Raw genomic sequence first — 12,600 nt, forward strand, 5'->3', positions numbered from 1 at the left:
CTCTAAGTACCTCAAATAAGTGGAATCACATGGTATTTGCCTTTTTGTGACTGGCTTAGTTCACTTAGCATAACGTCTTCAAGGTTTATCTATGTTGTAGCATGTGTCAGAATTTCATTTCTTTTTAAGGCTAAATAACATTTCATTGTATGTCTATACCACATTTTGTTTATTCATTCATCCATTGATGGACATTTGGGTTACGTCCACCTTCTGGCTATTGTGTAAACTTGTTTTTAAAGAAGGACAATTTTGTTTCTTTCAAGTGGTGCAGTAATGCAGGCTAAGCTCCGGAGGGTTGTCAGAGAGCTGTGTTAGGTTCCAGCTTTACTGAATGTTATACAGGAGGCCGCTGGGTACAGCCCTGTCAGGTGCTCACACAGGCCATATTACTTCAATCCTCACATCTCAGTGAGGTGGACAAAATTACTCCAGTTTTCAAGAGCAGGTTGGAGAGATTCTGATGACATTGGATCACATGCATAGTAAGAGGCAGAGCTGGCTTCAAACCCAAGTAGTGGCTGCTTTGTCATCTGGTGCTTTGCTACAACTGTCAGCAAAGATGACTGCTTCCGAAACTTGCAGTTTTACCTTCCTTATTTTTACCCAACAGTTCAATAGCCAGCACCTCCCTAATTCACAGTGGAAGCCTGAGTCCACCCTACTCTAGTTCAGAATCATCCATTTTACATGCATAGGATCTAAAGTAGTTATATGTTATTTTACTTTTCTCTGTGTGTCAGTTTCTAAAATTAGGTGTTTTTTTTTGTTTTTTTTTTTTCTGATCATAAAAAAAGTAACACAGGCCAGCTGGGTGCGGTGGCTCACGCCTGTAATCTCAGCATTTTGGGAGGCTGAGGCGGGCAGATCATGAGGTCAGGGGTTCGAGACCGGCCTGACCAATATGGTGAAACCCTGTCTCTACTAAAAATACACAAATCAGCCGGGCGTGGTGGTGGGCACCTGTAATCCCAGCTACACTGGGGGCTGAGGCAGAAGAATCACTTGAAACCAGAAGGCGGAGGTTGCAGTGAGCTGAGATCGTGCCAATGCACTCCAGTCTGGGTGAAAGAGCGAAACTCCGTCTCAAAAAAAAAAAAAAAAAAAAAAAAAAAAAAAAGTAACACAGGCCCACTGTGGACAATTTAGAACACATAGAAAAGCTTAAGGAAGGAAAACACAACCCATAATGTTATCGCTTGTGTGGAATTCCGCCACTTTCACCAGTTGTGCCTGGTTAATTTGGTTTAACATTTAGCCTTAGTATTTTCTAATGCCGTTGTTTTGTAATTTATTCTACTTTTTCTTGAATACTTAATACCCCCAAAGCCATTCTGTGGGTACGAAATCTATAGCATTGGGCAGGGATTTATGTTGGGGTCCCAGGTGCCTAGTGGACTAGATATTCCAGTAAACACAGTCAATGCTACCATCTGACTTTGTTTTCAAAACAAGAGCTCACAGTTTACTGGGCCTCATGATTTGATTTTCCCAGATTTCCCCTTCTTCTCCTTTCTTTTCAAGGTCTGGCACATAGCTGGCACCCAATACATAGTTAATTAATGAATAAAAAATATCTTTTCTATTGGCTCCCACAATTTTTTTTTTTTTTGCCAAAGAAAAGTGTTTCTAGGACCATGTTAGGGTCTGGTTAGGAAATAAGGAATCAAAGTTTGGTATAAATTTGACTTTCCTAGCAGCTTGTTCTCTGCTTGCCCTCTTGGCCTGAGGTGTCAAAAAGCTCTCAGAGAACCTTCTATCCATGCTACCTCCCAACCCCTAAGGGCTGAAGTGTTTGGATTTTCACTCCAGCATATATTCCCTTGGAAGATTTTCCTATGAACTTGGAAACTGGCTCTCAGAATGCTGCCTTCTCAAAGCAGGCTAATTATAGTGATTCAAATGGCTCTACAAGCCAGAATGTAGACAGCATACAATTAGAGGCTTGCTAAATGCCTGCAAAATGCAGTTCTTCCTAATTTCATTACTGTCTCTTTTGATTAGAGGCTGATTACTTTCAGCCCTAATTTTCCTGCTCGCCTGGGTCTTAGTGCCTAGACTAAGAACCAAATCATTTATGTTGGTGGGAATTGCACTTGTTGCAAATATCTAACCATGTAAGATAATACTTGGGATATATTTCTGGACCCATAAGGGTTCCTAAGATTGGAACTTCTTCTTGGGTCATTTCTGGCCATTAATTTTAATTGTTTTCTGAGCAAATTCTTCATGGGTCATTTGAAAAGCAAATGAGAACCACCATCCTTTGCTCAGGGGAAAATATTTAGATGTTGAAGTGGTGCACTCTATGAAATCCAGAGGATTCTGCTTGCAAAGCTCTATGCCCTGGCTTTGAGCTCTGTCCATCTTGAGAAAAGTGTATCTTTTTGTAATTCGTCTAAGATACCATGTGGACTCCAGGCAGTTCATTCCCAAAATTATATCCAGAACAGCCCTTGTTGATCATTCCATTTGTTTAAGATTCAAACCTCTCACCCTTGGTGAGAGGCAGTATGGTATAATAGAAAAAAATTCTAGTTAGGGGTCCAGTGACCTATGAATTACCAGGGTTGCCATTATTGATATTATTCTTAATAAGATCCAGCCCTTTTCTGTCTTATTACTCAATGCTCCTAAAAACATGGCTTCTTCTTCCTGGTCTAAAGTGGCTGTTCAGGCTCCTGCCATCATGTCAGCATTCCACTCAGGAGGGAGAAGAAAAGAAGGAAAATGCCATTCATCCCTCTTCTGTTTAAAGATACTTCCCAGAAGTTGCATGTCCCACTTCTATTTACAGACCATTGGCCAGAACTTAGGTCACATAACTAACTGCAAAAGAGGCTAGGAAATATTCAGGGTGGCACAGGTTCTAAAGGCTTTATATGCATTATCACATTTACCCCTGACCACTCCACTATGGGGTAGTTATAAAGACCCAAAGAAGCAAAGGACTGGCCTAAGTTTACCCAGCATGGGCTGGTAGAATCAAGATTTGAACCCAGGCCCCCTTGTTCTGAAACTAGAGCTCCCAATCACTAGGCCATACCACCAGCATTTTTTTTCTTGTTTAATTTTAGCAAGGAAAGACTGCCCTGGCTGTGGCCTCCAGGAGCAACCATAGCCTTGTGGTGGACATGCTCATTAAAGCAGAGAGATACTACGCCTGGAGAGAGGTAAGGAAGGACGATCACAGCACAGCAGGGGCTTTCCTGGCAACACCCATCTTCGTGCAGGGGCAATGGGGGGTCTGTGCCATTCTTTGCTCTAATGAGCAGAGCCCTGGTCAGTACAATTATAACTGTCCCTTCTGTCTTGTGCTGCCCCCATTCATGGAATGAACAGCTGCCTCTTCCTTTGTGGACATCAGACGTCAGAATTGAGAGTGCGTAGAGTTCACTAGGGCCAAGTGGCATTGACCAGGCCAGCTATAATGGGCCTAGCGTGTGAGCCCCTGATGGGTGACGCCTGGTTGTTCCCTCTGTCCACAGTCTGGCCATGAGCTATTCCCAGAAGCACAAATGAGTGGTTAAAAAAACTCCTTTCTGTGGCTCGGCAGTTTTCAACACACTGCTGTGCAGGCTTTCGGGCACTCAAGTATTCTGTGACAGTCACGAAAATCTTATTCATCTAAGAAAACAAAAAACCTTGTCTGTAAGTCATTCTTTTTGCTATTCTTTCATTTTTATTTCCTCTGATATCTGCTACCCATGCAGCTTCTCAATAGACTGCCCTCCCCTGCAAGATTCAACTCTATGCCCTCAGGCAAGAATGGCACTGCCAGGCACCATTCTTGACTTATAGTGATGTGTTGTTTCCATTCTAGGCTGCATGGCTACCCCTGACCCAATGTGTTAGCTCCAGAATTCAGGCCCTAATCACTTGGGGCCCACCCTGAGTTTCTACAAACCTGGATTGCTGTCCACCTGGCCAGTCCTGGGAAATTTCCCTTAAATCCTTAAAGCAAAAAGCATTTACTCATCTCCTTCTCTCTCACAATCCTGTTTAATTAGCTTGGTAGTCTTGATATATATGGATTCTTTTAAAGGTCACACCATCCTCCTTGCAACTTTTCTTGCCTGTAAAACAAAACAAAAAAAAGTGCTTTGCTTGTAAAACTTTTTAACAATTGGAACTCTCTGTTTCTTCTCTGCCATTCCTCATATTTCTATGTTCTTCCATCTCCTCCCTTTACCTCTTCCTCTTTTCCTATCCTCAGGCTCAATTTCTTAAATTATCATTGTATTTTATTGAAGACAACTTTACCAAGTTCCATCTTTTCTCTTTCTCTTTAACTTGCTTTCACATTTTCTTTGGAAATAGAAATATTCATTGGTTCTATTTTTAATTCCTGATAGCTTTTTAAAAATTCTTTTGGGTAGATGAGAATAAATTACTTTCCCACCAAATGAATATGCTCTCTTTCCTAATGAATCTTTAAGACATAAGAGTTAGGTATACTTTGAAAACCATATATAATACATGAATATAACTAAAGGAGACCCCCAGAAATGGTAAGAGTTGTTAACTCTGGTGACAATTGGGGTCCTGGGGTCTGGAGTGGGAGAAATACTTGTTTTTTAAGATACATCTTTAAACATTTTTTTTAACCAAATGCATTTATTATTTTAAATTCTCTTTGTTCATTGAACAAGTTTATATCCTCGCCTAATATAAAATGGTTCCTAGTAAAAGGATTAAATATATGATTTAAATTTCCTCTCTCATATCCATTTATCCATTAACCTAACCACCCAATCATCCATTATTAAATTCAGTGGTTCAGAGGCAAATGGGAGCTTCCTAAAACCTGGCTTATGTTATTTTAATTTCCACCAGTTCTGGCTCATGTTATTCCTGCAAATAGTTCAGTGTTTTGGCAGGCAAGCTATTTAATGCTTCACTGGCTGCTGAAAAAGACCTAGGCTTTCCAAATCTCCTGCCCTTTTCAATGGAAGCCTAAGGGACCACCCAGTCCAATCCTGAAAGGCACAAACCACGTAAGTTTCTTGAAGAACTAAAAATGTTACCGCACAAAGATAAATGCAGAAGCATTTTGTGTTCTTCCCTTTCCCTTGTGACATTTAGGCTTTTGATCTTGTTGGATTCATCATTGTTTCAGGAGATGGAATGAGGAGAGAAGGACAAAGTGAAGTGGCCCGCAGTTCCCAAGTTTGTTGGAGCTCCCCATCCTCAGTCTTACTTCTTGTAGAATTCCTGGGAGCTAGGCACTGTGGAAGTAAAGCTGAGGCTGGGTTGGAGAAGACCCTGCTTTTTACAGTCTCTGAAACAATTATGGGTAATTCACACCTCCCATTCCTATTCCAACTTCTGTACACAAAGTTCAGATACAAGAGGAAGGTTTTGCCCTTCTTGGCCAAGCTTCCCAGGAGGAGCTTATTGCACTTCCCTTGTTGAGCTTCCTGGAGGAGGTTGCTGATGCTGTGAAGGATCCATGGTGGGGGCCCATCAAGTTCTTCTCATCAGTTTTTAAACCCAGGGTCCTAGACACTTTTGGTTCATTTCCTGCCCCAGCCTGGATTCCCATCTTGTCAAGAATATTTTCATTAAGATACACCTCTATTTAAGTGAAAGACAAAAATAGAAGTCACTATACATGAAAAAGGAGAGGTAAGTAGGAAGTCCCAGACTTCTTGGTGAGCCGCGTGTCCTGCATGTCCTTAACTGATCTGCAACCTTCTGCAGGAGGATTACCTGGATTCCTAGTGGCATAAGCACAACATGCAGTTCTAGGAAGCCACGATGCCTGCTTTCACTCAGTGATTTTCTCCAGTGTTTGTGGTTTAATTCTGCAGGACTCTGGTGGATTCTGCAGAAGGGACAAAAGGAACCTTTCAACAGTCAGAAAACAAGATGCCAATCTAGGCATAGTGCTGTTGGGCTGAGCCTGGCTGCAATGACTTTAAATGATGTCCACTCCTGTCCTCTCCACCCCGCTGGTCACCTCTTCCCCAAGCCCCACCCTGAGCTAGGCTCCTAGTTTGCTCTCCTCATGCTCACCAGAGAGCAGGATGAATGAGGGACCAGCTATGGGGTCTTATTAAGGATACAGCCAATCTGGGCTCATCAAAGCTTCGATATGAGAACCTCAAATACCCAAAAGAAGAAAAGGGGGTATGGGTTCAAATGAAGGCCATTGAAGATGGTTTTGTTGTTGTGACATATCCTTTCCCAAGACAGCCTCTCTGTTCTAAGCAGCATGGGACACAATAGGCAAAATCCCTTACATTTCCTATGTCAGACAGACGGTACCCAAGCTTTTAATTTCAAGCATTTGTTTCCATTTTGGATGGCAAAAAAAAAAAAAATGATCCAGTGACAGATGGCATTGAAAACATAGTCTCGGTTACCACCTTACCAGTTATGTTTGAAAAACATATATACTCTGAAATAAGGTAATAAGTAGAACATGTCTGAAATCTTCTGATACAATTATTTTCACTTTAGGAACATCATGAGAGCATCAGGGACCCATCAACAAGCTTTACTCTGACATTCAAGCAAGATCACAGTCCAGAGACCAGACATATTCGCACGCTTCTCTGGGACCTGGCTTACCATCAGCTGAAGGCCAATGAGTGGCAGAGGCTGGCCCGTTCGTGGAACTTTACAGATGACCAGATTAGAGCCATCGAGGAGCAGTGGTCGGGTGAGTACGGACTAGCTGATGTGGGCAGGAGGAATTCACTGTTAGGAACAGCAGTGCCTCCTGCTGTGAGGTCTTCCGAGGAAGTTCGTGGCACTCACAATAAGCCGCAGTCTTCAAGGGGTCCAGGAATAGGGGCAGCTAGCTCACCAGTGATTTGGGCGTTAAGATTTGCAGAAAGTGAACGCTCATGGTCTGCAGTAAACTGAAGTTTGCAAGGGATAGTTATGTTTATTGAGCCATATCAAACATGTGGCATTTAGCCTAGAGAGAAATTAAGGTTCCCAACTGGACGGTCACTAAGGAAGCAAGGATTTAACAGTTGGTGTGACAGTGGGAAGCCAATCTGATTTCTATGTTCCTTGAGACTGTCCTGGGGTGAATGGGTTTATTCTGTAATCAATAGGCTCACTGTTTAAGTCTGCGTTCCAGAAAGAGGAATTCCTCAAACCAGGTGGGTGTGGGAGAAAGGGTTGTTGCAGGACACTGCCTTAGGGGAGACTTGGCTGTCACGTGAGTGACACAGGGAATACAGACTCAGAGGGCTTTCTTGGCTAGATGATTCCAACAATGGAATCATTTCAGCTGGACTCAAACTGTCAGAATTAGTGAGGTCAGGTCAGCTAGATTCCTTAATTTTGCTTTTTTGTGGTTAGACGAAAACCTAGGAAACTTAGAAAGTTTACTTGGCATTAGTCAACTAATTAGTTTTGAAAACAACGAAGCCAACACGTTTCTTGGCAAAGTTTTCTATTCAGAACACTGCCCTCTCATGGACATCCTAAGACGAGAAGATGTCCTTGCTCAGGGGTTGATTTGTATTAGGGATTGCTGGGTACTGGGGATGGCAGAAGCACAGCCCGTGAGCACACACTATTTACACCACATACAAGTAAATTATGAGACTTTGTATTGCACATTCTTAGGATACATTTTCATGTGAAAAATAGAAGAAAATCTATTGAAAACATTGAATACTAACTAGTTTCTAACTAGAAAAAATTTTTTATTGTTAAGATTTCTTTTTTGTCATTAATTAGGCTTATAGTGTTCTGTGAAGTCTTTAGGAAAATTGAGTTGCCTCCTGGAACTCTATCTTGACCTAAAGAGATGACTTGAAAATATAGTGTATCTTCAGAGTACTTGCCAGCAGGATAAGGGGGATTTTAAAGTGTTTTGATGGAAACTTTATGGAGGGCCTGGAGTGTTTTTTTCTGCCGGATGAGGGATAGATACATCAGCTCTCTAAGCCATGCATGTTTGATGGAGTTTATAATCTAGTTGGCACAATAACAATGACATTTACAATTCAATTACGTTGTGATCCAGGGTAAGGTTACCGGCACTGGGGAGTTTGTGGGCTTTTGAGCAAAGGAGTGACAGACTGATAATGGTATTTAAGAAAAATTAGTTTGTCAAGAGCAAGATTAGGAAAGGAACAGAGGACTTGTCCAGGAGTACATTCTGTAAGCACGCAGTTCCCTCTCCCTGAAATGCCCGCCTCTCCCTAACAGTCTGTCCAGTGAACTTCTCCCTCACCCCTGCGGAGCTCAGGCCCTTCCCTTGCACAGCATGTCTGCTCCTGCACACTCTCTCTCAGAGCAAGGAGCCTGTAGTGAAGTCCTGTTGGGAACCACAGTGGCTTTGTGGCTCCCTATCCCAGTACTTCCCCCAACGCCTCTCTAGGCTGAGATATGCAGTGAGTATTTATCAAATGAATAATTCTGGCCCAGGGATGCAAACTTCCCTCAGAGTAGCTTCCTTGAGACTGAGTGGCAGAATGAATGGTGCATGCTTGCTGCTCAGAGTGGGGAATATGGAGCAGCAGTGGCAGCAGCACCTGGGAGTTTGTTAGATGCATGGATTCTTACCCCAGACCTACTGAATCCAAACTTGCATTTTAGTAAGATACCCAGGTGAAATAAGCACTGTGAGTTTGAAGAGCACTGGTCTATGAGAAGTTGCACATTTCATTAAAACTGTTCCCGCTGGGCAGGCGCCACAGCTGTCCTCTCTCTTGTACACTCCTTTGGGTGTGTGCCAAGCACAGCAGGTGCATGGCAAGGGCTGGAGGGAAAGCAAATGCTGGTCATCATAAAGCAGCACAGCGAGGGCAACTGGAAGGGCTTTTTTCGAAGAGGAACAGGCAAGCAACCACAGTCATTCAGAAAGTTTAGCTGGAACTGAGATCACAATGGAAAGAGATAGCAGCTCGTGGTGTTTTACCTCGGACCTCTTGTGCTTGGCACAGGACATGAAAGCTTCCGTGAACATGGCCACAGGGCTCTGCTAATCTGGCTACACGGGACCCTGATGACTCGGGTTGACCCGGCCAAGCACCTGTATGAAGAGCTGGTACGCGCAGGTTTCCCAAAACTAGCTGGTAAGTGACAGTTTCAACAACAGAAATTCTTTCTCCCTTAAAATTTCAGGAAGCAGTCTACAGAAATACCATCCTGACCAGCTACAGTCCCAGCGTGGTGTTAGCTGTGGCTCACATGGAGTGTGGAACTATGGAAGGGGCTTGTAAGCTGTCAGCAGCTTCTCCTTTGGGGAATGACCCAGTCAATACTGGTTACTCATTAGCCCGGCAGTTCTGTGTCATCCCCCTACTCGGCATTTGAAAAAGTGTGGGAGTGTTTTTGTTTATGTGTATGTGTGGTGGGGGCAGGTGGGGTAGGGCAGAAGTGCTAAACTATCCCATACAGTTATAGGATTGTTCTCCACCACTAAGAGTTGTCTTGCTCAAAATGCCATTTTACCCCTGTTGATAAACTGCAGGTTAGTGTATTTGAAAATGTTATCTCTAGGTAGAACAAAAAGAGCAGACAGGCTATTACTTTGCCACCTGAGGTTATTGCTAAAAATCAGTCTGCCAAAATCACTGACCATATTGTCAGGAAAGATCGTTTAAAAACTCACCAATAAATTAGGAGGTGTTGTAGCTCTCATATAATAACAAGCATTCAAGCAAAATACAGGAATATCTGCCATTATTTTCACTGAAGCAGTTTTACCTGGAGCAAGAAGATAAATGAGTGAACACCGACTGATCCAATAGTTTCCAGCAGTAGTAGGTACAAGGAACAATGTGTGGATACCTACCTTCCATCACATGATCTCATAATATTGGAGTTTTTCCCTCAACTTTAACCCTGTTCCCATTGGCCCCGAGAATACTTGGCAGCAGTGCTTGCAGCATTTACCCTGAGAAAACTTTGCCATGAATTATCTTGCTTTTATTATTATTTTTGGATCGCTCTAGTATGTTGACTTTGGAAACAAAAGATATCATTCTACTTATAGCATTCTGGTTTTACTAGTGGTATTTCCATTTACAAAATATGGAAATTCTTGATCATTGAAAATGTCAAGTCCTAGAAAATGTAGCATTCCTATATGTGATGTTACCATCGTTCTCAAACAATTGTTGGCCAAAGATTCATTCCATGAATCCAATTTTTCAGAAATTGACGATTCGGATGATTCAGACTATTCTGATGTTAGTTCTGTTTAGAAATAACTCCAAGAAGCTTTTATATTTGTTTTTCACAATGAAAATCAATCAGATTTGCTTCATCCTCAAAGAGCGTGTTTATGTAAAATTAAAGCAGCGCTGGCAGTGGGCTGCACTTTTTTTTCTAAATGGGAAAAGGGTTAAACGTATTCTTCCTATGAAAGAGGTTCCATAAGAACGCTCAGAGAAGACGAGGATGCAGTCCACTGAACTGGCTAAGGGCATGTGTTCCGATGCAAGGCTGTGTGAGCTCACTCTTGAACTCCAAAGCTGACTGACTGGTTGTAAATCTTGAGCAAGTTCTATGACCTCCCTGTGACAACCTTCTCATTTATTAACTAGGAAAGAAAATAAAAATGTTTACTTCAAAGGGCTGTTGTGGGATTTAATGAATAATAGTGCTTGGTAGACGATCAGTGCTTTAAAAATGTTAGGTATTGATAAATGTTATCTTATTTTTTCCAGAAAAGACTCGTCATTTCAAAAGCAAAACTGACTCAAACTCCAAGAAATGTGTAGTTTCATAAATGCCTAAAGAAATTGTATTTACATGATTTTCCACTCAGCACTTAGTTCTTTTAATGCCATAAATTTCTTCTAGCAGTAGCACTGATTTTCAACTATGATGATGGTGGTGACAGGGTATTCTAACAGATGAAAGAAGAGTAATTCCATGATACTTTTCAACCACTAAAAAGTCAAATATAGGTTTTTCTGCTGAAGGCAAGTTGTATATGATTTTCCCATTTCTGTCATTTGATGTAACACATGTAATAAGATAATCTAGGAGGGTTTTGTATGTCATGTTTTTTAAAAAAACTCATGGGAGCAGCATCACGGTACAGTAAAAAAACAACAGTTTTTACAGTAGACAAATATGGTTCTGAACTTGGTTTTGCCACTTATTAGATGTGAACCTTTGAGCATGTTAATGTTGTTTAAGTTCTTAGATCTTCAGTTTCCTTCTCTATAAACTGGGAGAAATGTCTATTTAATCCATAGGGTTGGAATGAAGATGAAGGGAAAATGCCTGTGAAATGCCTAGCCTCATGACCATAGTACGGAAATCAACTGTTATTTCTCTTTCAGTAAGAGAAACTGGGTTTGGAATTTAGTCACTGTTGACTTTAAATCACACATTTTGTGTAATATATTACTTAGGAAAGACCAGAAGTATGTACACCAATTTTTTTTTTTAAATCTCTTGGTGATATAATTACAGATGATTATTTTCTTTGTACTTCTGGGTACAGTCCATTCTTTTTTTCACAATAAACATGCATTATTTTTATAATCTAAGAGTTATGAGATAAATGTAAAATTGAGTATCAATTTGTGTCAGTTTATGTGCACCTATTCATTGGAATTTAACTCTCCATTCTCAGATTCTGACTCTAAATTTACAAGGCACATAATAAAACCATAAGCAATTTCAATCCAGTTATTCTATCATGAATTTATAGTTTTATGTCTTTGTCTCATACTGATTATAAATGGCCCACTTAATCTTACGAATGTTTAAAACAGGTAATAGATTCACATGATTCCAAAATGTTTTTCAAAAACGTATTGAGAAGTATTGTCCCATCTGTTCTTCAGTATGGCCAGTTTCCACTGACCTCTCTTTCTCTATCACTGCTCCCCACCAGATTGCGGTAACCTCTTTATGCAAAAATAAACACGAATACATACTATAACTGTGTCAAGTGTTAAACTGTTGAATTTCCATTAACTTAGGCCAACACTAATTGCTTGGTGCTTTAGACAACATTTCTAGAGCTTAAAGCTTAAAAATATGTTTATAATATTCTTAATCACAACATTCATAATATTCACTTCAGTTTGTCCATATTGTTTTGGCTTGGATACTGAAAACCATTCCTAGTTGTAGTCTAGATTCCTCAAAAAGTAGAGCTTGTCTAAGACCGAAGTTTGTGTGCAACAACTTTTTCAGAAGTGTACATCCGGGGAAGCAGGAGGGGAGGAGAAAGGGGAGTTGCCTAGGGAAGGAGGGAGAGCGAGAACAAAGTGAATTACCTAAGTGGCCATCACTTGGTACAAGCATAACTGATTATTTAATCTTTGGTTACTCTATTCTGAGACACAAGGTATACTAATGCATCTCAAGACAATTCATACAGGGAGAAGGAAGGAAGAATTGGTCTGTTTACCACAACGCCAAGTATTAATTCTGGGTTGCATGAGTGGGCTCCCCAGTGGAGCCTGCACTATCCTGACTCAACTGGGAGTGAACGGGGAAGCCTGGGAAGAGCACGCACACCGAAAGGATGCGAGATGAGGTGCTGGTGGTTTGTGTTCATGAAAAGCTTGCTGAAGCCCATGAGGGGTGGAGCTGTTCACCACGATGGTAGCCGGGCCAGAATCCAGAACAAGTGTTGTGTAAATATCTAATACCCTT

At 41.4% G+C, this 12,600-nt stretch overlaps 1 protein-coding gene across 1 annotated transcript in view; it reads left to right on the top strand.

The window, feature by feature from the left end:
* Positions 1–11,512, top strand: part of ANKDD1B (ankyrin repeat and death domain containing 1B) — a 59,543-nt gene extending 48,031 nt beyond the window's left edge. The window contains exons 11-14 of the mRNA XM_012497435.2: positions 3,078–3,173; positions 6,466–6,667; positions 8,916–9,047; positions 10,647–11,512. Coding sequence (XP_012352889.1) covers positions 3,078–3,173; positions 6,466–6,667; positions 8,916–9,047; positions 10,647–10,708 — 492 coding nt within the window. The 3' untranslated portion in view covers positions 10,709–11,512. The remainder of the gene's footprint in view (positions 1–3,077; positions 3,174–6,465; positions 6,668–8,915; positions 9,048–10,646) is intronic.
* Positions 11,513–12,600: the final 1,088 nt, after the last annotated feature.

This window comes from Nomascus leucogenys, chromosome 18 (genome assembly GCF_006542625.1).
Source record: "Nomascus leucogenys isolate Asia chromosome 18, Asia_NLE_v1, whole genome shotgun sequence".
Lineage (NCBI taxonomy): Eukaryota > Metazoa > Chordata > Mammalia > Primates > Hylobatidae > Nomascus > Nomascus leucogenys.